We start from the raw sequence: 26819 nt of genomic DNA, 5'->3' as shown, positions 1-26819 counted from the left end.
CCAGCTCCCAATGAGGTACTTTCAGAATTGTTTAAAAGAATGGGAGCTATGGGAGCTACCACCACCTGCCAATGTATGAGGACTCCTGTAACCAAGGAGTGCTCCCTTCGGATCTAAGACACATGGCAATATGTCTGAAGACGATAAGCCGAAAAACAAGTGTGAATCCTACCATTCCATCTCCCCCCTAAATAATGAAACTAAGCTCTTGGCTACTAACTGGTACATAGGTCGAATGGAGTGATACCCACCCATGTCCATCGTAACAGAACATCAGATGGCTACATAACTGGTTATGATTTATCAAGAAGGACTAGCTAAGTTGTGTGAAAGGACTCAATAGGTACGTATGTTGACAAACCATCTGGTTTGGTCATGAAGCCCTCACCCACCAACCTAGTTGGTGGCATGCTTCATCATCGGGCCCACCACAGTGACACGAATGTGTCCCGGTTGTGCTGCGACTCCAGATTACTGAGGAGCTGGTATACTCACTGAGTGTGCAGTGTAGGTGAAAGGAAGTGATAAGTAAAAGCTATACAGTGGGTCCCAGTACCCGAGGGTATATAGATGGACTTTAATTACTGGGCCCCTGTTAGCAACTAAAAAGGCAAACGGACGAGTTGGAGTAAATTATGACCTCCTTCGTCCTGTGTGGTCTACATGTTTCAGCCAGGCCTTTTGATTAAAACTGGCTTTCCTCAGGACCAATGAGTATGTGTAAGTGATAATAAATAAATATTTTAAGTGAATTGTGATATGATTAAAAGTGTCGCACTCGCTAAGGTGCCTTATGTGTAAGAGGGGGATTCCCTCTACTTTACTGTACACATAACATGAAGGACACAGACAGACGTACAAATTAGAGTCAATTAGGGAAAATTCAAAAACACAACGTATTGCCGGCTGCTAAGGTGTGTGAAGACGACCTAAAGCGGCAGAAATTGTGGCCATGCAGTTTGCATGGCTAATGTGGTTTTAGCGAAAAATACGGTGTATGGGTGGTGGGCTAAACAGCGGATTTAGTGCATGGTGAGGTAAAGGTAAGTGAAAAACATTATCCTCACACTTGCTGTTTGCTGTTAAAGCCTCCTTGGGTCACCTGGCAGCGAAAATCTATCTATATACCCTCGGGTACTGGGACCCACTGTATAGCTTTTAACTTATCACTTCCTTTCACCTACACTGCACACTCAGTGAGTATACCAGCTCCTCAGTAATCTGGAGTCGCAGCACACCCGGGACACATTCGGAGTCACTGTGGTGGGCCCGATGATGAAGCATGCCACCAACTAGGTTGGTGGGTGAGGGCTTCATGATCAAACCAGATGGTTTGTCAACATATGTACCTATTGAGTCCTTTCACACAACTTAGCTAGTCCTTCTTGATAAATCATATATAACCTAGGGGATCCGGACTAGCTTTCTAGTCCACTCTCTCTATTTTGATTTTGTGACATAACTGGTTAGACACCGTATGCGATGTCCCTCGTACCCTGGCAGTCATTTCCACTGACGAGGAAAAGGCATTCAACTCAATCACTTTATCTCTTGGCAGTGCTGAGGCAGTTTGGCTTACGTCCCTGCTTTAGTAGAAGGTTGGCCCTCTTTTATGCCGAGCCCACGGCAGCAGTGAGAATAAATGAGATGACCTAAGCTCTGTTTCTATTGGGAAGGGGAACTATACAGGGCTGACTCCGTCCCAGTTGTTGTTTGCCCTGTGAATAGACTCTCTGGCTTGAGGGGTCAGGGCATTGGAGGTGGGTGGCAGAAAGGGAGTTTTTGCTAACAGAGAGCATTACTTTATGTTTGGCTGATGTTTTGCTGTATGTCGAGGAAGCCGAGGTGTCCCAGAAGCGCCTTTTGGAATGGGTGGAGTAATTTGGAGTGTATTCTGGCTGTAGGGTAAACTGGGCAAAGTCAATTCTATTCAAGGCAGGACAGCGGGACTGGGAAATATTGCTTCCTACTTCCCTGAAGGCAACGACTGAGGGCTTTAGATATCTAGGAATCTATATTACTCAATCAATCAATCAATCAGGACATTTGTTAAGGGCGCTACATACCCTTGAGGGTCTCAAGGCGCTGGGCGGGGGTCCTGCTACTGATCGAAGAGCCAGGTCTTGAGAAGTCATCTGAAGGCAAGGAGGGGGGGGGGGGGGTTCTGCTACTGATCGAAGAGCCAGGTCTTGAGAAGTCGTCTGAAGGAGGAGGTCTTGGGTCTGCCGTAGGTTGGTGGGGAGGGTGTTCCAGGTCTTGGCGGCGAGGTGGGAGAAGGATCTGCCACCCGCGGTTGTTCTTCGGATGCGTGGCACTGTGGCGAGGGCGAGGTCGGTAGAGCCGAGCTTGAGGGTAGGGGCGTAAAAGCGGAGTCGTTTGTTGAGGTACGCTGGGCCGGTGTTGTGGAGGGACCTGTGTGCGTCGATGAGGAGCTTGAAGGTCATCCTCTTGTTGACGGGGAGCCAGTGTAGGTCTCTCAGGTGGGGTGTGATGTGGCTGTGGCGGGGGATGTCAAGGATCAGTCGTGCCGAGTCGTTCTGGATGCGTTGCAGCCATTTCAGGCGTTTGTTCGACGATCCTCCGTAGAGGGCATTTCCGTAGTCCAGCCTACTGGAGAAGAGGGTCTGTGTTACTTTCGGTGCGGATCCACTCGAAGATTCTGCGGAGCATTCGTAGGGGGTTGAAGCAGGAGACGGCGTTGACCTGCTTGGTCATGGAGAGGGTGGAGTCAAGGATGACCCCCAGGTTGCGTGTGTGGTTAGTGGGTGTCGGAGCTGTTCCCAGCGATGTTGTCCACAAGGAGTCGTCCCATGCTGAGGGGGTGGAGCCGAGGATGAGGACCTCCGTCTTGTCCGAGTTCAGCTTCAGTCGGCTGTTCCTCATCCATTCGGCGACGGCCTTCATTCCTTCGTGGAGGTTGGCTTTGGCGGTGTGAGGGTCTTTGGTGAGGGAGATGATCAGCTGGGTGTCATCGGCGTAGGAGATGATGTTGAGGTTGTGCTGGCGGGCGACGTAGGCGAGGGGTGCCATGTATACGTTGAACAGTGTTGGGCTGAGGGAGGAGCCCTGGGGTACGCCGCAGATGATCTCGGTGGCAGTGGAGCTGAAGGGGGGGAGGCGGACGCTCCGTGTTCTGTCGGAGAGGAAGGATGTGGTCCAGTCCAGGGCCTTCTCTTGGATCCCGGCGTCGTGTAGGCGTGTTCGTAGTGTCTGGTGGCAGACCGTGTTGAAGGCGGCTGACCGGTCCAGGAGTATGAGGGCTGCTGTTTCTCCGTTGTCTATCAGGGTCCTGATGTCGTCGGTGGTTGTGATGAGGGCGGTTTCGGTGCTGTGGTTGCTGGGGAAACCGGACTGGGATGGGTCCAGGATGTTGTTGTCCTCGAGGTAGCGGGTTAGTTGCTTGTTGACGATTTTCTCGGTGACCTTCGCTGGGAACGGGAGCAGGGAGATGGGACGGAAGTTCTTGGGGCCCTTGGGGTCCACCTTAGGTTTCTTGAGTAAGGCGTTGATCTCGGCGTGTTTCCAGCTCTCTGGGAAGGTTGCTGTCTCGAAGGAGGTGTTGATGACTTTCTGGAGGTGGGGTCCGATGATTGTGCCGGCTTTGTTGAAGACGTGGTGAGGGCAAGGGTCTGACGGAGATCCGGAGTGGACGGAGTTCGTGATTTTGATGGTGTCATCGTCGTTGGACCGTGCGGTCAGGTGGCAGGTGATCGCGCAGTGGGGGTCTCGTAGGTTGGCGGGGCGGTCGTGGCGTTGAAGCTGTCGTGGATGTCTGCGATCTTGCGGTGGAAGTAGGGGGCCAGTGAGTCGCACAGGTCCTGCGAAGGTCGTTGTTGTTGGAGCTGGGGTTGGGGAGTTCCTTCACGATGTTGAAGCGCTCTTTGCTGTTGTGTGCGTTGTTATCCAGGCGGTCCTTGAATGCGGTCCTCTTGGCGGTTCTGATGAGTTGATGGTGTCTGCGGGTGGCGTTCTTGAGGGCTGTGTGGCTGTCTGATGATCGTTCGCAGAGCCAGTTCTTCTCCAGTTTCCGGCAAGCATGCTTGGAGGCCTGGAGGTCTCCAGTGAACCAGGTGGCTTTCTTGCTGGTGTGGCTGTTGGAGGGTGTCTTGAGCGGGGCGAGGGTGTTGGTGCAGTCGTTGATCCACTGTCGGAGGTTGAGGGCGGCGGTGTCAGGTTCGGTGGGGTCCGCTGGGTGGCTCTGGACGAGGGCAGTAGCTAGCTGCTCTTCTGTGACTTTTCCCCAGCAGCGACAAGGCATCTGTTGTGTGCGGCGATGTGCGGAATGTTTCTGGGAGGAAAGACTGGACTCTCAGCCGGTGAAATTGCACAAAGACGAGGCCAGACGGAGGAAACTCCCTTTAACGCTCATTGATAGGGCTGCTATCCTCACGAGGATTACCCTCCCCAAGCTCCTATACATATGACAGAACACGCCATTCCCAATACCCAAAGGTTCTTCAGTCACCTGGACAGGGAGGTCCGGGTACTTCTGTTAAAACAGAGGGAGTCTTTGCATAGCTCTGCCACCCCTCTGCTGTTCAGTATATAATCGAGGGATTTCCCTCCCGCACTTCAGAGCATACTACTGAGCCTCACAGATATAGGTGATAAATGACTGGGCACACGCCTGAGGGACAAATCAAGGGTGCGGCTGGATAGGTGTTTCATGACAGACCGCCCCTTGAATCACTATGTGGCGATGGGAAGACTCGAGCGAGTCTGCTAATGCTAGTAAGGGCCACACTGATGGCATGGGATAGAGCTAAGTCCCATGTGGGTTGGAAGGGGAAAGTTGCGAAGTCCACACTGCTCTGCATAGGAGAAACACAACATGAAAAGAGTACACTAAAAGAGTATGTTCAGTGGGAAACGAGTGGCACAGTCTGCCTGGCGGACGTATCAGCTGATGGGGCACTCACATCATTTGACTGTTAACACGAGGAGTATGGCCTTTCCCACATGCAGCACTATAAGTACACCCAGCTTTGACAGGCTCTACGAACGGAGATAAGAGATTGGGCTTTACTTCCTGAAGTGTCCCCGCAAAAGACCCACGTACTGGCTGGCCCCTTGGAGAGGAGAGCAATATCCTCCACGTACAAGTATTCCTTAACAACTAACCAATGGCCTCTTAGGCCTTTGGCGATGCTGATAATGAGACATGGGAGAGCTCGAGGTCGTGGATTGGGAGGCAGAGTGGAGGTATCCTCAGGAGGTGGCCATTAGGGTGCGCTTCCGCTTAATACAGCTTAAAATCTTGCACAGAGTTTATATAACACAGGACAGGTTACTCTATGCTATAACACACAGGGGTTCATTCTATCACACAATGTGGGAGTGCTCAGAGATACACAAATACTGGCTCCTCATATTGAAAGAACTGGGGGACATATTAGAAGAAGAGATCCCGCCTAATGCCAAATTCATACCCCTGGAGTTGCCAGGAGATATAGACCTGTTCCACAAGAAACTACTGTTTTGCTCTGTGGGTTTGGTCGTGGCAAAGAGGGTTGTGGAGGGTCTGGGGGGCACGGTAATTTCCCACTAAGGAACATTAGATTGCAGGAATGGACCAGTGCATGGGGATCGAAAAAGTAGTTTATGCTGCCAGGGTTTGCCCTAGGAAGTATGAGAAAATCTGGGCCGATGGAGGGAGTCCTATGATCTGTGGACGGGAAGCTCACAGCTGGTACCAAACTGAGCATGGGGTGTGGTCTACCAAATCTGGGCAGGGAAAGATGGGACATTGGCAGAGAACCTTCTTTCTTGCTATTGCTCCTCACCCCTCCTGAATTCACCTCGTGGACATATGTGGACAGCACCGTACTGTTCTCTCTATCTAACGTACTGTGTCCTGCTGATGATTCTCCTGGTGTTTTTTGTGCTGTACTGTGGTTAAGCTCATTGTTTATCATTTGTTTATGCATAAAATGCTAATCAAAACATTAGAACAAAACTATACGATTTCAATCGAAGTTCACTGATTGGAGCATGGCACAGACCAAATAAATCCGAAAATACAAACCTAAACAGAGGGGGGAAAAAAATTAAGTTCAAGATTCTAGCATATGTGCATACACTCTACGACCAGAAGATATTCCTGTGATCAGAAAAGTATTGGAAGTATTATTCATTAGAAATAAAGGTGAAAAAACACTTTACTGTCATTTGTTTCCAAGAATGTTTTAAATAAGACATGGACTAACAAGGTACTACATACCTGCTATACAAGGATTAAATACAAAATCATTCATCCAAAAGTTTTTATATGAATTGATTACTGTGTTTATTTCCCTTAAGCCAGAAGAATGTGAGGAAAGTAACCTACAATGGATTTAAAAAGTTGTTACAACTAGCAAAGAAATTGAGTGTACCTGAATACTGAAGATGCATGCAATCCTGATCGCACACCGTATGCCTTCCAGGCAAAGTGAAGCTACTTCTGTGTCATCACAGTCTTGCAAGCCCACACTGAAAGCAGCAAGGAATGGTGTCCATGCCAACTAAAAGAATTTAACAATATTACAATTACACAACAATTTAATCAACAAGAAAGATTATAAAAAAATGATATCATTAATCATAATTAAACAAGTACTACTACGCTGACCTTCATGGAAGCTAAACATGGGAAACCTCTGGAAAGTGTACACAGTTTGGCTGTAGCTAAATGCAAAAACAACCTGAACCAGTATTACTGTGGTTGTGATAATTAATCAAAAAGTGGGTTTTGTGGAATGCATTGCATAGTTAATTTACTTCAGTACTGAGGGTACGTTAAAACAATCTTATTTTCAATACCTAAGCACCAATCATGTTTTATCATATAAAGTAAACAAAGGAAGAACAACACAGTTAAAATGCAAACTATCTGAGCTGCATATAACTATTTTCTGTATTGCTATAACGTATAAAGGATTAGTAGTATTATTCCTATGATTGTCTTTGAAATCGGTGGAACACAAGCTCTTTCAGTCCCGGGACTCAGAAATGGTTTTTCGTAAGTTCAATAAGCTATTTTGATTGTAATCCAGACTTCAAGCACAAATATTGGAAACATTCAAGAGAGCCAGCATTGAGAGAACCCAACATTTCTGATGTATAAGTATGATCAAGATTAGCATCCTTCTTCTGGAATCTAAACCACTCTAGACATACACAAACTGGAAAAATTAATCAACAATAAAATATGATGGGTATTGTGTAAGCATAGTTGAAGAACATGCTCTAAAAGTTAAAGTAATAACTATGTAGCAATAGGAATTCAAATATGAATCAACAAACATATAGGCAATATATTTTTGCCATGGATACCTTTATCTTGTATAAGCGGATAATCTTTAAAAAATATTGTATAAACATGTGCCACTATTGCACCCTAGATGGCACCAGGTCCACGTAGTCATGCCATGGTGTTAGCAATATCACTGAAATGTAACATTGTGCTTGAAATAACTGGTTCTGTCCTTATGCTACGACTACGATATCCAAATACAATTTACCAGTGAAGTTCCAGAAACAATCCACCGTTAAACAAAAGAAAAGGACAGATCATGTATTACAGGGCTAACTATTCAAAAGAAAAATGACCACTGTCGCCTCTTTCATCACAATGAATGTCATAAAGCTGGAAAAAAGTATATACTAATTTCCGTAAGCCTATCAGTTAGGAAAGTCACATACTAGGCTGCTTCAGTAGCACCCCACTGGAGTAGTTTACATGCTATACTACTAATATATTGGTCTCCTTCTGGTAAGCCTTCTCTATGGCAGCAGACATCAGCACGGCACAGTCTTTGTATTTCTTTCACATATTTAATTTTTGTAATGACCAACAAAGTGTGTTCTCTGCATCTAATATATAACAGACTGTTTGTGTACTGCTACTGAAGTATTTGGAAATGGTTTCAGATACATGCAGTTTGAGACAAGTATATTTTATAAATCCAAGAGAATTATAGTACGTATAAACGTTTATGTCTGAAGATAATAAGTACAATGGAGGCAAGTGTGTTTTTTTAAGGCCAAACTTGAGCTTATTTTCACTGGTATATGATAAAACCAAAATTAAGGCGCACATGAAAGTTCCAATGCGGCCTAAGACAGTGGGAAGGCTAGCGGTCTCGGATCTGCTAAATTACTTAGTGGAAACTCAATTAATAGATGTATTTGAGTGAAATAGACACTAGCAGACAAAACGGTCGTGCAGTCAGCGGAGCCAGCGCTGACGTCACACGCCTTCTCCCCCTCGCGCCCTCCCGCCACGAGCGGAGGCCACGCCCACTTTAGGCCACGCCCCCAAACAATCACTCGCGCTTAAAAGCGCAGCGTTAAGGCACTCTAGCAAAGATAAGGATCGACTCCTGAGGCGAGAAAGCCGGGAGTAAGGAGACTGAAATTTTTTAACATTCTGTCACTGATTAACTTGCATTTTGTAAAAACTTTTAACTTGTATTAACTGAAGTCACAGAATACTTGTGTATAATTGAAGTCACAGATTACTTGTGTGAACCTAAGTCACAGAATAACTGTTAGAAATACTGCCACAGAACACTTGGGCAGCGCCTCACTTACCAGACAAAACGGTCGTGCAGTCAGCGGAGCCAGCGCTGACGTCACACGCCTTCTCCCCCTCGCGCCCTCCCGCCACGAGCGGAGGCCACGCCCACTTTAGGCCACGCCCCCAAACAATCACTCGCGCTTAAAAGCGCAGCGTTAAGGCACTCTAGCAAAGATAAGGATCGACTCCTGAGGCGAGAAAGCCGGGAGTAAGGAGACTGAAATTTTTTAACATTCTGTCACTGATTAACTTGCATTTTGTAAAAACTTTTAACTTGTATTAACTGAAGTCACAGAATACTTGTGTATAATTGAAGTCACAGATTACTTGTGTGAACCTAAGTCACAGAATAACTGTTAGAAATACTGCCACAGAACACTTGGGCAGCGCCTCACTTACCAGACAAAACGGTCGTGCAGTCAGCGGAGCCAGCGCTGACGTCACACGCCTTCTCCCCCTCGCGCCCTCCCGCCACGAGCGGAGGCCACGCCCACTTTAGGCCACGCCCCCAAACAATCACTCGCGCTTAAAAGCGCAGCGTTAAGGCACTCTAGCAAAGATAAGGATCGACTCCTGAGGCGAGAAAGCCGGGAGTAAGGAGACTGAAATTTTTTAACATTCTGTCACTGATTAACTTGCATTTTGTAAAAACTTTTAACTTGTATTAACTGAAGTCACAGAATACTTGTGTATAATTGAAGTCACAGATTACTTGTGTGAACCTAAGTCACAGAATAACTGTTAGAAATACTGCCACAGAACACTTGGGCAGCGCCTCACTTACCAGACAAAACGGTCGTGCAGTCAGCGGAGCCAGCGCTGACGTCACACGCCTTCTCCCCCTCGCGCCCTCCCGCCACGAGCGGAGGCCACGCCCACTTTAGGCCACGCCCCCCTGTTCCACAACCCCAGAACAGCATAAAACATGTGTCAATCTCGGTCGCGCAGCGGGCGAGCGCAGCGGGCGCGACGATTGCGCGCCGAAGGCGCGCCTAAGGCAAGCCCGTCTGCGCCCGTCCGCGACCGACCGGGACCAGGGGCCATACCCCCTACAGGACCCAGCCCTTCCAGGGCCAAACCTACTCGCTACACACGTAGCGATCTATTAGCTCTTCACAACGCCACCATGGGTGCCAGATCTCTCCCATGTGTCCAAACGGGCCCTGGTCATACCTATGGCCCTATCTCGTGCCGCTCATGTCGATGGTCCGGCATGGAACAGCTTGCTATTGTACATCACTCTTCCCCCACTAGTAATCTGCTGGAATTAAAATGTTTATATTTTAACGCCAGGTCCTTACCTAAACATGCACTGGACATCTGGGACATGCTGATATCCATGACCCCCGACCTAGTTTTTGTTACGGAAACCTGGCTAACCGATTCCAGCGCCCCAGATCTAGCTAATGCCCTCCCCTCCGAATACAAAATAATCACACAAAACAGACTAGGGAAAAAAAAGGAGGCGGAGTTGCCGTGATTTTCAGAGATCACCTAACTTGCCTCACGGAAACAATAACCACATACCCCGAACTTGAAACATTACCATTCACTATCTCTCTAGAGGGCCTTATTATACTAGCAGGTGCTGTTGTCTATAACCCCCCAGGACAACCAACTTGTGTTAGTGCCAAATTATTAAACCAACTACTACCATCCTGCCTAAAACGTAACAACTACATGGTCATAGGAGATTTCAACGTCCATTATGAAAGCACGATTGCCCCCGGATCCGCTCAGCTGAAATACGACATGGAACTCCTACAGCTTAAACAGTGGGTCGAGGGTCCTACGCATTCAGCAGGGCACACCCTGGACCTCCTCTTCACGAATATTGAGTCTACCATTATGAATGATATCCTCCCCCTGTCCTGGTCTGATCACTCCATGATATCCTTCTCATTCAAACTTCCCGGTAAACCCATGAATCCCAAACTTATCCCACCCACCACCAACAGAGCCTGGAGACTCATTAACGACTCCAACTTTCATAAACATTTCCCTGACACAAACATCATCCTTAAGGATGACGCCTCCATCGGTACCAACGTCACTCTCCTAGAAACGGGAATTCGCCAAACACTAGACACACTGGCGCCCCTACGAGCGATAAGGGAAAAAACTGCCACCAGGGAAAAATGGTACACTCCTCTCCTCAAAAGCCTCAAAAGGGAATGTCAAAAAACCGAACATCGATGGAGACAAATAAAGGATTCGGAAACCAGAGTTAACTATGTCACCAAACGGAAACAATACATCTCAGCCATCCGAGCCGCAAAAAAAGCATACCTTAGTCAACGAATCCTTGATAACCAAAACTCCACAAAAGAACTGTTTAAAATTGTAAAGGAACTTAGCAATCCCTCTGGTACCTCACAAACCCTCACTCCGTCAACCGAGGCTTGCGACCGCATTAGCACCTTTTTCATGGACAAAATTAACAAAATATATTCCACCTTCACCCCCCCACACTCCCTTCATTCGCACGACATCCCTGACAAGAACTCACCAGCATCAGACAACAGCAACTCCCAACAAGACACAGGCAATCTAACAAGCCTAACAAGTTTTCAACCAGTCTCTGAAACCGAGGTACTATCTGTACTACAAACAATCAAATCTGGCTCTCCTGCAGACCCATGCCCCCACTTTGTGTTCTCCGCAATCGCACCAACGCTCTGCCCACTTATTACCAAACTTTTTAACCAGTCACTCACTTCCGCATCCTTCCCTGAAACTTGGAAGCACGCATCCGTGATCCCCCTTCTGAAAAAAGCCGGATCCGACATCACTAATCCTGAAAACTACAGGCCCATCTCCCAGCTCCCCTACCTCTCCAAGGCTTTGGAAAAACTGGTTAATACCCAATTGTCCAGATATCTGGAGGAGAATTCACTCCTGGACCCCACCCAGACCGGCTTTAGAGCCAACAATAGTACCGAGGCAACGCTGCTGGCAGTGTCGGACAGTGTGAGATGCATCACAGATCAAGGGGGATCTGTGGCTCTGATACTGCTCGACCTGTCAGCGGCGTTTGACACGGTGTCACACGACCGCCTGTTAAACATCCTCCTAAGCAAAGGAGTGCAAGCCACAGCTTTGGGCTGGATTAAATCGTTTCTCAGCAATCGCAGCCAATCAGTCCATATGGGCCAATTCCACTCAAAACCCTATCCCATCAGCTGTGGAGTCCCACAAGGGGCCTCACTGAGCCCCACTCTCTTTAATGTCTACGTATCATCTCTGGCAGACATTGCAAGAAAGTGGGGCATCGGCATATGTTCATATGCCGACGACACACAGCTGATGGTGAAAATGGATGAGGGACCAGAGACAGCAAAAGAAAAGCTACACGGCTGTCTCTCTGAAATGGCTAGCTGGATGCGCACCCATTGCTTAAAGCTAAATGCCGGCAAATCAGAGATACTTCTGTTTGGAGGAGCTAAACTCACATGGAATGCCACATGGTGGCCATCCTCACTGGGATCAGCTCCTACTCCAAAACAGCATGCCAGGAATCTCGGCATCATTATGGACGATGTCGTGTCCATGAAGGACCACATCCGTTCATTATGGGGCAAGGGATTCGCAATACTTAAACTCCTGGCAAAAATCTTTTCCTGGATACCCCTGGACTGTCGACGCACTGTCACTCAAGCCCTTCTAGTTAGCCGCCTGGACTATGGAAATGCCCTGTTCGAAGGGATGAACGAACACCTGTTCTCCCGCCTACAGATCCTCCAAAACCAGGCGGCCAAACTGGTATGTAACAAAGGCAGGCGAGACTCGGCATCCGCATGTCTCAAAAGACTCCATTGGCTACCAATGCGTCAGAGGGCCACCTTCAAACTACTCTGTCATGCACACAGAGCTCTTCATAAAACGGGCCCCCTCATTCTTCAAGAGAAAATTGAGTTTTACATCCCCAGCAGGAACCTAAGATCAAACCACCTGGCGCTGGCTAAATCCAAGCGCATCTACAAAGCGCGAACTGGCGGTCGCGCCTTCTCATACCTGGCTGCCAAAAGATGGAATGAGCTACCTGTAGACCTCAGACTCACCACAAACTACCTTCAATTCCGCCAAAAACTTAAAACTCACCTTTTCCCCAAAAACTAACTCCCCAATTCAGTCCTCAGCAGTTTCCTTTGATTTACAGCGCCGTGATGTCCCATGGGACGAGTGTCGCGCTTTACAAAAAACATAAATAAATAAATAAATAAATAAATAAAGCAGACAACAGTACTTTATAGAATACTTTCATGTGAATGTCTCACTATAGGCGTGGGCTGGAAGCCCAGAGTCTATAGATTGACCCTCTTCCAATCTATGTAGCACCACGGTTAAGATTCTTAAGAAATGCAAGTTTACCTGACCCCTCAGAATACCACCTTCCTTTCCTTCTTCAGCCATTATTTATCAAGCTAGGACTTGGTGGAAATGGCATTAAAGCATGGGAAAGGGGAACATACCTGCCATCAAGCGACATAAAAAGGGAGATGTTCAAATATACATAGGTAATACACCCATGTGAAACATGATATTATAGACAGTTTTATAATGCAAGTACGCAGATCGCTTCATAGCAGTGAAGATATAAGCCATTTGCAACACCCAATATGAGAAAATTTGGTGCTTAAAAGTAAATGTTTTCAGTCACACTTTAAAAGGAGACAGGGAAGCCTCCTGCCGTCGTCAATCTAGCAGAATGCATTTCCAGACCCTGACAGCGGCTACGGAAAAGGACTGATCTGTCAAAATATATGACTGTCCACACCTGAGGAATGACCAGAATAAATTGCTGGGCTAACAGATAACCTTTGGCCAAATTGTGAAATGCAAATTTGTAAGCCATAAAATGAGGGACACCCTCACACACTGCTCTGTGAACATTGGTCATGACTTTGAAGGCCACTATGCCGTCAATCTGGAGCCAATGTAATTATCTCAACATGGGAAACATTTGGTCGAATTTAGTCAGATCATCAGTCAAGCGAGCAGCAGTGTCTTGAATAAGCTGCTATTGCAGAAGTCTTCCAAAGGGAGTGATCTCATGTCACTGCTAAATACGAGTGTGAGGTGGGTAGATCAGTCACCAAAGCATGTGTATATCAAGTCTGTTGCTCTAAGGATCTACAAGTTGATTTGACTAATGAGGATTTGTCTCCGCATAGGCATGGGCATTCTCAAGTGCTAGGACCGTACTCCAAATCTCACACTCCTGAAGCTGAAGATGGAACTAAGTTATGGTCAAATTTAAGAATATGGTCTCCTCCAGGTCTACTGAGTGTTTGGAAAAGGAGCTTTTGGAAGAAAGAGCACATTGACCCAGGCACTTGGGGCACACTCTCACTTAGCGGAGTTCTGGAGGGAAATTCTGCACGACATACACATTGCACTGGGATTAAAATGTACTAGCAACTCTATTGAATTCTCTGTAATAACCCCTTCCTATTACAGTCCCCCGCAGTCAGCCCAGCATTATACTTATTTCTGACATTGAAGCACCTTAAACTAGTGAAACACAGGTGCACAAATATCCCCAAATTAACTATTGCTATAGGGAGGACTGCATGTTACTAACCCTGAAAAACAAGAGCCACTCAATTGAACATAACTCCAATATTTTCCCTGAAAACTATATGTCACTAGTGGAATATGGGTCTATGAAACATAAGGAAGGCATGTGTCTTGTTCATTTGATAGTAGTATGTCTTACTGAAAGTGAGATAGGGGTGTTAAGATAGCAATGCAACCACCAGGTGAAGATGGGATACTGTACTTGCCTGATATGGTGGAGTATGCAGGGGTGGGGGAATCATATCGCCCGACGCCCGAGCCATGTTGATTTTTACCACGGGCAAGAAGATTTAATGTCTATTTTGTCCGATGGACAAGTAGACATTAAATCGCGTAAAAAAATCGTGTAAAAAAGACAGGCTTTGAGCACTCTGGGACTCACAACCAATCAGAAAGGCCGGAGACGCTTTTGAGGCCTCTGATTGGCTAGCAGCCCATGACTGGTTCTACCCAGTGATTGGCTGGGGGACTGAAACGTCAGTCTCAACAAGCGGCAGTGTACGTAATCTGGTGTCTCTCTTTCTAAATATCAATGGGGTGGACGTGCAGAACCATGAGGAAGCTGTCTCCATTTTATCACTAGAGGGCAGCACAAATAGCTCGCTGCTGGGGTGCGACCTGAGACCGAGGTGAGTAAGAAGTGTAGCATTAATGTTACTAGGCTAATGCAAAGTCAACTTGCGGCATCAGGGCTATAGGAATGCAGTTAACGTTATCCTCTCTGCTTGCAAAGGAAAAAAGAAACGCAAAAATCCTGCTGAGAGCTCAACTGATCGCAGTCAAAATAACAGTATTACGCTAGTGTCCAGTTCCGAGTCAACTCGAGAAAACAGAGCGCGCTAACATGGGGTTTGGACCGGACTGTTTTTTAAGTGGAGCTCTGCAATGTAACTACACATTTTATACTAAATTTGCCATTCAAGAATTGTACCGGTTCGTAAACATGTAAAATTCCCGCGCTTAGTATCTCAGCAATACCACGTTGAAGCATTAGAGCAAATTAATAGTTTTACCTCGTATTGTCCTTGACAGCTGGTGGATTGTAAAACTGGTGGGGCGGATAGGTGATTTGTATTCATTTCCTTTAGGGACAGAAGTTGCAATCAGTTACCTGCACAGCGCCTGATTGAAGTCGACTACTTTTTGCCCGGAAAATAATTGAGATGGTGAACAGGGAGCCTCTGTATGCTGTTATATAATATGTGTAAAGATGAAGAGATGTTGAAATGCCAGTGTCCCGAATCAGTCACATAGCGCACACACTCATTCATTGGGGGGGCTAATAGAGTGTGCGCCTCACATTTCACCCAATGTGACATGAGTTAACAGGATCGGTCTCGTTCTCTCTCCTTCGCATTATTTTTCTATCATCCACCAACATTTCATTCTCTCTTTCCTGCTATTTTCCGGGAGCATGTGCCTGTGTAATCACCTTTTAAAATAACTGCTTGGCTTTTGAGGACCCGGAGTGCTGTATGAAGCCACGTATACAGAGCTGTTTCATTGCCCCTTCCATCTCCTTCAGCAGAGACCCAGTGGCATCTCACAGCTTCCACCTCAACCCGAGCCACTCAAAGGCTGGCCCGGCTCTTTTGACAGTTTGATGTTGTCTCTGGTGGAGTTCAGTGGCCTGCAGGACGGCTGCCTGTGGCTAGCATCAGAAATCTGCAGCAAAACATGCAGTCACCTGTGCACAGGGATGCATGTGCAGTCTGCACTTGTGGGTGCCTGTGCCTAGGACGACTTGTCAGAGAGATTCGTGCCTGCTTTGCTAAATGTTCACTGGTTGGCCAGTGCAAGAACTAATAGAGGTTTCATAATGTCTCACTGATTATCGTTTCAATTAAAGCTCTCCATGTGACATGTAGTTTACCTTGAAGGTGAAAGACCATAAAAACTTAGAATATACATATATCTTTATATATATATATATATTTTTTTTTTTAGCCACTGCTTTGACCCCGCCTCCAGACTCACTAACACTGCCTCCCCCATTTCGTGCAGGCTCACAGTTCCTATACATTTTTTTATGCAATTCAACCACTGAGCAGACAGCACATTCTCCAGCCTCGCAAGCTAATCCTGCTACCACCGCTGCACTCACACTGCCCTTTGAATGCTGTATTCAGGACTTTCTGCCATGGGGTTTGGAGAGTAGGACAGGAGAAGAGGTAGGGCCAGGGCCTCCTGTCACAGACTCCAGACAGAGTGAACGGAGCAAAGAGTCCCCTTATTAGGAAGAGAGAGTGGGGATGCCCTAACATTTTACCAATCACCATCCCTAGGCCCTTCACACACACACACACACACACACACATACCTACCCCGCTCCTGACTTCCCTGTTACAACCAGAGCTGCCTGACTTTGAACCTTGGGGACCAGGTTTGAATCTCAGCATTGCTAAACATCCTGTGATTTGGGGTAGATCACTCAATCTGCTCTAGCTTAAAACGAAAAGTGAACATGACCTTGTGTAATGTAACTGGTGCTCATGAGAAGCACTCCAATACCTTTTGGTCGTGATCGTGATATATAAACAAACTGCAAAAAATAAACGCCCGTACCAGGCTCATGTGACAAGCACGATGCTTTCCTTTCACAGATGAAGCAGACTCTGAAGCTTTCCTATTTTTAAAAGTGAAAGGAAAGAATCCGGCAACTTGAACTCAGATTCTACCACCATCAGTGCAAGAGGTGCAAGGAAAGTGCCTCAGTGTTTAGGCCTGTGTCCTTGCTTGATAACATAACCTGCATTTGTAAAGCACACATTCATCCAGAGGGGTATTTTTGCGCGGAATAATAGATGTTTATTGTTACCCAAGTCAATGGTACTAATTTTATCGACCTCAGAAGGATGAAAGGCTAAGTGCACCCGGTGGGATGTGAACTTGTGACCATGAGGTCAAAGGCAGGGCCCTACAATGGACGCATTCGTCCACCAAGCCACCAGACCCAATATGTCACTAGAGAACATAGAATTAGTGGTGCTTTTGGGTGTTCAGCTATTATTAGATTTTTAAATTCCGCTGAAGTATAAACAAACTTCATTCGCCAGATAGCATTTGACTATTCAAGAGGCCAGGACAGTGTTTCCAACTCTACTATGACTGAGCTTAGGCGTCCTTGCTAGGTATGACATGAAATGTTGAGTGGTTGCAGTTACTCACTAGCCCCCATCTCAATGATGCTCAGCTCTTCACTTGTATATTTACTGTCTTTTCAACCTAACACTCCTTCCCTTCGCTTGCTTTCCAGCTGTGTGTCTGTGAAAATGTTCACATGTAGCTGATACATGTCCTACATATCTGAGGGAGACAAACTTGAACATAAATTGCTGAGCTGCACCTCTTCATGTTAGGGTAGCTTACTCTGCTGCTCCCATTACGATATGCATGAGATAACCCTGTACAGTCTGCTACTGCCAGTGCTGCATATGCTCTTTGTGTGGAAGAAGAATGTGGAGATGTAGCAGTGAGTGCACAAGAATATAAACACACCACACAGAAATGTAAAAGGAGAGATTGATTTAACTGCCTATTACTGCCTCTTGTGTATTTGTATTTTTAGGTACTGCCTCAGTGAACCACATCACATCTGCTATGTGATTTTGCTGCACCACAAATCGTTCATAAGCTCTGCCAAGCAGTGCAGTCATTCTCATCCACAAGTTTGTGAGAGCATCACATCTGAGTATTTTTTAAGCTGGACAGATATGAGTTGGCCCTATGATGAAGACCGCCCTTCTGTCCTACAGCTTCATATTTCAATGCAGTCTGGTCTGTGCCAAAAACACTTCAAGAAATTTAGACCATTACCAGTCTGCAATCTGCCTTTAGGCACTATTTCTCAACATATGAAAATGTGTTATATGCACACTAGTTGATTATTGGATGCAGTGCACAGTGATACATCTGCATGCATGCTGTACAACAACCCAGTGCAACAGTTGCATTTGAGAGTGCATGACCATGCACTGCATAATTGGACTTGCACTTAAAATATATATTGCTCAGTATGATGCACTGATTGCAGTGCAAGTTCTCTTCGTGCAGATCTACCTTAGTGATTTATGGAGTAGGCGGGGCAAGCAGTTACCTTCCCAGGACAAGTAGATTTGTGTAACATTTTGTCCCCTGGCCAAGTAGATTTTGTAAAAATTTCCACACCCCTGAGTATGGATGCCTTTTATAGGCACTGAGATACACAAGAGTGTTGGGCAGAAGGGACTTGTGAGCGGTGCGGGTAGGGTTATTCTTATGTCAGTTTTGTGTACAAAGAGGGCACTTCACACAAAATAATGTTGAGGCACTGGACTCAGGCTTGTACTTACAAAAAAGATAATAAAATCAATGAATCCTAAGCACCTTAAGCTCAAACATAAATGTTGGTCTAGTTTTTTCCAACTTAGTTTTTTTGGCTTAATTTTCTTAGTAATTTATTACACACATTTAGTAAGTTATGCACAGATTAGCTTCGAATGTTCATGTCTTAAATCACCCTCTTTCACCACTGCATCATTTTAGGGCACCTTGTGTCGTGATTACAATTTGGAACTGTAATATACGTTGGTCTAGTTATTACACTATAGGAAATACCTAGCTAGCAAGATAAGTGATGCCAGCTAACCTAGAAGATTCCAACGAGAAGTCTCGCCCCCCTTTGTAGAGTAGTTCCTACTAATCCATAGAATCTGCGCATTGTTTGGACAACATAAACTAGGGGTTTGGTGTCAAGACTGATTCTAGACACCCCCGCAGGATGTGTTGGCCTATAGACCAGCTAGCTCACAGTGCCACCGTAAGCCCCTTTAGCCTACCAGGGAGCGAATGGTTTCTGGCAACCACTGACCATGACAATTCGGACCCCTCAGGATCGTGGAAACAGTAGAGAACCTTTAGCTCAGTCACTCGTGCTGTCTTTTTCTTACAGAAGTATACCGAGAATACACAGTGGGACATTTTCAATAGATTTATTGTACCAACGTTAATCTCATATAGAACACATGTGCTGCAATGATTAATAGACAGAAACAGATAAAAGTGATTACAAGCAGATATAGTCTACCATGGTGCTAAAACAATGTATGTATGCAGCATATAAAAAAGGCAGTAATCGAGCATACTCATACTATGTGAACCCTACATTAAGTGTACCTAGAATGGGGGTAGGTGTAGAGCCAAGAATCCCCCCCAAGGGATGATCCAACTCCATTACCTGGTGGGATAGAATGAAGGACCTAGTCTTGTTTACAAACTGGACACCCCTCACAAGATGTCAGAATGCTGCATGGTAATTTATCAGCATGCAAGGACCCTCGGTGTCCGCAGAAGAGCCTCCTTTGCTAATCAATCGGGATGCTCATTTTCATAATAGAAATCAGCCTTGCGATGTGCGTATAGATTAGGGATGTTATGGATATGTAGATAGCCCTGTCGCCCCGTGGATGAAGATAGAGATGACATTTGTACATAATGCAACATGAGATCTTGCACATGATGTTCAGGGTATTGTTATAATGTGCAAATCTAGATGTGTAAACAAATTTAGTATCAGGGAAACTAATCCAACATTGTCGTGCACACAAATATGTGCAAAAGGTTACTGCTGAAATAATAGGACAATGTAAGAAATAAGCTGCTTCGCTACATGGTCCTAGTGCTGGAATATAACACCTTGGATGTCTGCACTCGATTCAGGGTCTAGACTGTAGTATGTTGTAAATGGGTGAAATGGTCACAAGGTCTGTGCTCTCCAAATTACAACCATATGGAAATTTCTCAGACTAGCTGCTGTATCTGCTTTTGACAACTCAAGAGATCCTAGGATTACCTGAAATCAACGATTAAGGCAGGTTATTATTCTGGATACAATCTAGCAACCTATGACAGACTTGGTGCTTCCATCCCTGTATGGGTGGAACTATAATTAACGTACAAGTTACTTACCTTCGGTAAGGATGCATCTGGTAGAGACGATTCTAGTCGCAGATTCCTTAACGTAGAATTATCCCCCGGCGTGAGACTGGATCCGGAAAATTTTCTTTGCCACAGCATCTCTGCGCGCCGGGGGCAGCACCACGTGATTCCGTCCTGACATCATCCGCGGGCTTGACGTCAGCGAGGTCACATAAGCCCCACCCCGGTGTGCCAACATCAGTTTTCTTCAGAGAACTTTTCCGCACCACAACGCAGAGCCATCACAAACAAAAAACCGGTGAGAATATGGGAACAGTGTGCGAAATAGCAGAGAAACAAAAAGGAAAGAAGCGAATGGAGGGGAACAGCCCATTCGGGGAAGTGCCTGGCACCGAAAGTCATAGAAGGGAAGAGCAGAGCACAGCCACTGCAGCCACCCTGCAAGCAAATACAACATTCTTCCTGGAGACAGAAAAAACATGTGAAAAACTGTGCAGCAGATGAAAGAAGCCTGCAACTATAGTACATTAACAGTGAAGGACAAGGAGTCCAGGACAAAAAAGTAACAACAATTTACCCCAAGACAACACCATCAAGGAGAGTCGCGTCCCCTGAAAGGAGCTATGGCTGAGGCCCAGCCAAAAGACCCCAACTCAGAGGACTGCAAATGAGTCAGAAAGTCTAAGCAAGGAAAAAAGGGGGGAATATGAGAAGGCCCCACACTGGAAACACCAGAGTGTAGGGATGCAGGAGTACCCATGAACCTACCAATCAAGTACCAGAAAGGAAGGAGTGGATCCAAATGCACCACACAAGCATCCCGCTAGGAAGGAGTGAAAGAGGGCACTCGCAGAAGACAACACACCCAGAGGCAGGCGAGTGCGGAAGACCAAGCTAAGGGCCCTCGCAGAGCGGGGAGGAAGGGTGAGTCATGAAGGAATCTGCGACTAGAATCGTCTCTACCAGATACATTGTTACCGAAGGTAAGTAACTTGTACATCTGATAGAGACTCGTAGCCGCATATTCCTTAACGTAGAATAGATACCTGAGCCAAACCCACGGGGAAGGAGGGTCTGCAAGAGGACCCCACAAGCCTGGACATAACAGAGGGTCCCACAGGGGATGAGTCCGATGGACAGGGCGAGGAGCCCTGTCCCCCCAGGCAAAGGGAACCCCTACAGTCAGAACAACACCCATCCCAATGGGGATGCAGAAAGAAGAAGGAAGAGAAGAAGAAGACGCCTGTTCACACTCCGCAGAGGAAGCAGGGGCAAGGCAAGAGGAGGCCCAATCACCCCACGCCCATATTAGGCAACAAACCCTCCATCCAAGGCCAAGGCGAGGAAGAAGCTCAACCTAGATACACCAAGGAGACGAGGCAGAAAGAAGGCAAGGCTTCCCACCGGGAACACACCCTGTGATGTATTCCTATAGGTTCTGTATCGATCTCCCTATTCCTGACCCTGTTCTGGTTAATAATTAACTAGCAGCCAACCCACGGTGCAATAACCGTTATCTGATTAAGCCACACCACGGCACAGAAACGTGTTATCTGATTATGTCATAACGCATGCCATCTAATTAGACAAGCACTATTCCTCCAGCCCCTGATAAGGCATACGGAGTTCTCAAAACAAATCAAACCTATGACAACCTGGGAAAATCCCTGCGGCCATTGTTTTGATTTCACCGAGAACTTCAACAAAAGAATGTGCGAACAAGCCCGTTCGTATGACATCCTTATTGACGTATCCATGTCCATCCTTACGTCAATCTCGGCACCTTACAGGTATAAATATTACCGACATTGCTTTAAGCAAACACCCGCGGTGGTGACGAGATCGGAGCAGCGAGACGCGCTGAGGAGCCCAGCAGAGAGCGAAGCCCACACGCGCTGCCCCGCCTTCCTGACGCGCTGAGAACGAGACACTGCTTTTCTCCTGCCGAGAAATCCAGCTCCGGCGCTTCCAAGCAGCCCTCGCAGGCAGCTGGAATATCAAGACCAGAGACGAGAGATACCAGCCCTCAATCATTCTAGACCTCAGGTACAGAACTGAACAACCCCTTGCAGAGAATTCTTGAGTCAGTCCCTTGGCAAAACAAACTTAACTTAAACTGCTACTTATCTACTCCCGCCCACGTATTAGGCTTAGGTCAGGTACACTGGGGTAGGCGTGGTTAGAAGCACCAGTTGAGTACGATTAGTCAAATGTATATATGTATGTATCTATTTTATCAGTTTTAAATATCATATGGCTTAGAAACCATATCAATGCTTCTGCAGTATTATTTTATACTCCTGCTTTTATTGTATGCACTTTACTTAACCATAAGTATCGCAATAATATCGATTCATTTCTCTTGTACGAGAAAAGAGACTGATCAATAAATACCATCTTTTATTGAACACGCCAGTCTCTTCCTTTTCTCTACAATCTGGTGAAACTAAGAATGCACGTACTGACTGAGTAAAATAAGTTCTCTTTTGTTTTCACACGACTCTAGAGATACACTCCTGATTAGGGGAGAGCAAAGTTGTCATGTTCTATGGTTGTCAGAAACTAAATCCCTTCTTGTCTATCCAGGGAGGTTAAACTCCTCCTTGCCTATTCGAGAAAGTTTCTAGTGAACTCTGAGCTAGCTGGCAAAACCAAAAACTTTAAGTCTAATATCGTCAGTAGAAGACCTAGTTAACCTCTGCCCTAGGTCTATACTATTGAAGATATTATTCCAATGCGCAGAGCCTATTGGGATAATAGGAACTACACTACAACCCCGCGAAGAAGGCAGCTGAGCCTACCACAGCCAGAAGTCAATAGACCAGACAGAATAGCGCCGACGCAATAAAGCAGGCGGAAGCAGAAAGAGTAGCCCGTGGGCACCCAGGAAGACCGGGCAGGGTGTGCCTGAAGAGGGAGGAACAGAAACCTATCTCAGCCCCCAAGACAGATAGCAGGACGGCGAAGAAGGGCCCGACACACCTCAGAGAGGGGTCCACACACACGACACAAGAAGACGTGGAACCAGAGCCATGACGCCAGGCCGCAGGTCAGACCAGGCCAACAGCGCATCGACCCCAGAGAAGGATACCCCGAGGCGCCATCAAAGGCATTCCAAACCAACCAGAAGAGAATTGCACCTGCAACGTACATAAACGCCAGGGAGAGCAGAGGCCCGAAAGCGATCACAACTCCCAAGCACAGAACAAGCTATATAACAGCTACCTCTCCCCCACATAGGGTATGTTAAGTCCCAAGACATGGGAACCCTCTTAGGAAGAAACTTCTGCAGCAGAGGACAACAGAAAGATCCACAGGAAATAAACCCCGCAGAAGGCTTGTCAAGTAGCCAAAGATAAGAAAGCAGAAGGCCTAATCTAAGGGCCATCCTGGTGTAAATAACCCAAAGCAAAAAAGATACAGTCAAGAAGGGCCGGCCAGCAGCCAACAGAGCCACAGTCCCAACAAAAGAGGACTCGCAGGCACATGAACCAAAAAGATTACACAACTGGGGCGACCCACCCCAACGAAAGAACAGCTCCCAAAAAACAGATCAACTCACAGGTCACTGAGGGGGAGAAGAAGAAGGAGGAGGAGGAGTCTGAAGCCCCGCCAAGAACCTCAAGTTGGCCGAGTCTGCCGGGGCGTGAAACAAAAGAGTTCCAACGAAGGGAAGATCCACCAGCTGTTCCCAAACATTTTCCGGGAACACACTGTCCCGAAGCCAAGCATGGTGGCAAAGGGCAACCGAAGAAGCCATGGCATGACCAAGCACCTCCGAGATGTCCAGAGCGGAGCGAAGAATAAATGCCGCCAGCTCCCTTCCATCTAACGTATGGTGCCGCAAGTCAACTCCTGGGAAGCTGCAGATCCAAGGGACTCCACCTAGTCCCACAAGCAAGAGGTGGCCCTAGCCAACACACATAAAGTGTTAATTGGAATTGTGATTTCTAAAGCGCGTTATCACTGTCAGGTCTCTAAGCGCTGTGAGAGGGTACTGCCTTTGCCCAGGTGGAGATGGTATGAATCAGAATTGTAATTATGATTTGTAAATCGCGTTATGATTTGTAAAGCGTGTTAAGGACCCGCAGAGCTGCACTGGTCGAAGCGAACATATTGCGGTTCCAAGAGTCCAGCCAGCAGGCCTCCCGTGATGGTGGAGACAAAAGCGACGGCAGGGATGGAAAGGCAGTTCGCAAAAGGGGGCCACTGGCAGAGGGGTGGAGAGAAAGACACACCGGGTCACGCGATGCCAGAAGGTGCTGGGGCAGAAGGTGTTGGGGCACCGGATCCCCCATGGCGGGCGCCCCCAAGTCCCCATTAGAGAAGAACGGAGCGAACCCTCAAAGGAAAGCAGCAGATCCCTCCCACCAGAGCCCTGGTGAAGAACCTCCAGAAGATGATCCATGGGGAAACGGGCAGCCGGATCCCCCATGCACAAAATTCCCACAGCAGTAGAAACAGGGTGAGCGAAGGCCGCACCCGCTCCGTAGGGCCTTTCGGTGAGGAAAGCAGCTCCCCTGTGAGCGACGGCTGCAAGATAAGGCGTCCATCCCCTGAGCCAATCGGAGTGGGGAAGGGCCAGGACTGTAAAGGAGAAAGAGGCACCGAAGAGTGGGGGACCTGTGGGGAAAACCGCGGCCGCAGCAACGACAAGGAGCTGTCCTTTTATGACGTTGGGGAAAAAGACACGACGCGGCGGACCATCTCCGGCGAGGACGACACCAGCAGGCACCCAACCTCTGGGGAAGAAGGGGCATCCGAAGACGAGTCCACGACCTGATGCCTGTCCGGTGCCGTAGAGTCCGCAACCTGGAGCAGGGTGTCGTCATTGTCGTCCAGCACCAAAAGAGACGCCGGACAGGCCCGCACCACATCACACTGCGCAGGAGACCAGGGCTGGGCAGGAGCCGAGGCGGGTAAAGGACAGCGCTGACTCGAACTCCGATGAGGCAACCGCCTGCGTGGAGGGACGAGAGGCACCCGGGGAGTGACAACGAGTCCCCCGCCAGCCTCGACCCACGAGGGGACGAGAAGGGCCTGCCGACCCCCATGGCGGCGACAAGGCCGACTCGACCTCCGGCGAGGCAGCCGCCTGTGTGGAGGGATGAGAGGGACCCAGGGAGCGACAGGAAGCCCCCCGCCAGCCTCTACCCATGAGGGGACGAGAGGGGCCCGCCGACCCCCGTGGCGCCGCTAAGGCCGACTCGACCTCCAACGAGGCAGCCGCCTGCATGGAGGGACGAGAAGGGTCCGGGGAGGGACGAGGGGTCCCCCGCCAGCCTCGACCCATGATGGGACGAGGGGGGGTCCGCCGACCCCTGTGGCGCTGCCAGGGCCAGCAACTGTCGGCGCTGTAGCGGCGTCACCTCGGACTCAGCCGAGGATGCGACCCGAGCCCCGACGACCTCCCGCGTCACCACAGGGACTCCCGCAGGAGTTTGCCGCAAAGCCGGAGCACCGTGGTCCGAAGGAGGAACCCCCGTAGGGCCGCACCCCAATGGCACCACATCCTCTGAGCCTGGATACGAACCAGTCGGTGCCGGAGCCGCCGGCGATGCCGCGGAGGCCCCGCATAGTGCAAGGGATCCACCGACAATTCAAGAGGGGAAGGAGGAGGAGGAGAAGCCAGTGAGGCCTGCAAAGCCGCCGCATATGTCTCCATCTGGTCTCTCGACGGCCCCTCACTGGGAAACGGTGGATAGAGGGGGGGGCGATACGCGGGGTCACATCACCCGCGAAGAACCCATGCCCCCAACAGGCCAGAAACCAGCGCTCGGGGACAAGCTGCGACACTTACCGACAGGAGAGCGTCGCTCTTGCGGCACAGGAGAAGGGTGAGGACGACAACGATGACGGCTGCTTCGAAAACCTTCCACAGAAGTTGATCGAGGTGACGAAGTCGATCTGGACATGCAAGCAGAGAGAAGTTTCATCCGGCGCTCCCGCCGCAACTTCAGCTTCAACCGTTGGCATGCCTCGCAATCAGTGGAGCCGTGATCTTCCCCCAAGCACCACATGCAAATGAGGTGAGAGTCCGTCGCGACATCAGGCGTCCACAAGATGAACATGTCTTAAAGCCCGAAGGCATCCGCACACTGTTCACACGCAATAGCGAAGGGAAAGGCCTAAACAGGCCCGGAGCACGAACCGGATCCGCGCTGCACACGGAAAAGAAAAAAAACTGATGTAGGCGCCGGGGTGGGGCTTATGTGACCTCGCTGACGTCACGCCCGCGGACGTCAGGACGGAATCATGTGGTACCGCCCCTGGCGCGCAGAGATGCTGTGGCAAAGAAAAATTTCCGGATCCAGTCTCACGCCCGGGATAATTCTACATTAAGGAATCTGCGGCTAGTAGTCTCTATCGGATAAAGTGTTTAGACCAGGGGTCGCCAACCTTTTCTGTAACAGCAACTTATGCTTAATGAAAATCATCCCAAACTACAAATATTAGTGACGTAGTAGGGATCACCCCATCCAAGATTGTCACTAGTGATCACATCAGTGCATTAGGCAGGGTTGCCAGCAGCAAAAGTAAACAAGCACTATCAATTTAGAATGTCTCTAAATGGGTAACAGCCATAGCTGCAACCAAGCGGGAACAAAACAAATAATGTGAGTAATAAATCTCTGAAACTCAAGTAATAGCTTTAAATACATTTTAAAAATGTAACCATTTTTCTCCAACCATCAGCTTATGAGTTATAAAAATACACTCATTTCTATCTTGAATATATGCTTTTTAATTTTGGAATATATAT

At 47.8% G+C, this 26819-nt stretch overlaps 1 protein-coding gene across 1 annotated transcript in view; it reads right to left on the bottom strand.

Annotated features, from left to right (window-relative positions):
• ARFGEF1 (ARF guanine nucleotide exchange factor 1) overlaps nt 1–26819 on the bottom strand; it is a 972411-nt gene that overhangs the window by 353345 nt on the left and 592247 nt on the right. Inside the window, exon 20 of the mRNA XM_078687191.1 lies at nt 6375–6503. Within this exon, the coding sequence (XP_078543317.1) occupies nt 6375–6503 (129 nt within the window). The remainder of the gene's footprint in view (nt 1–6374; nt 6504–26819) is intronic.

The sequence above is a fragment of the Lissotriton helveticus genome, chromosome 4_1, assembly GCF_964261635.1.
Source record: "Lissotriton helveticus chromosome 4_1, aLisHel1.1, whole genome shotgun sequence".
NCBI classification, from domain to species: Eukaryota; Metazoa; Chordata; class Amphibia; order Caudata; family Salamandridae; genus Lissotriton; species Lissotriton helveticus.
The sequence above is the reverse complement of the archived record's forward strand: the minus strand, read 5'-3'. Positions and strand labels throughout refer to the sequence as shown.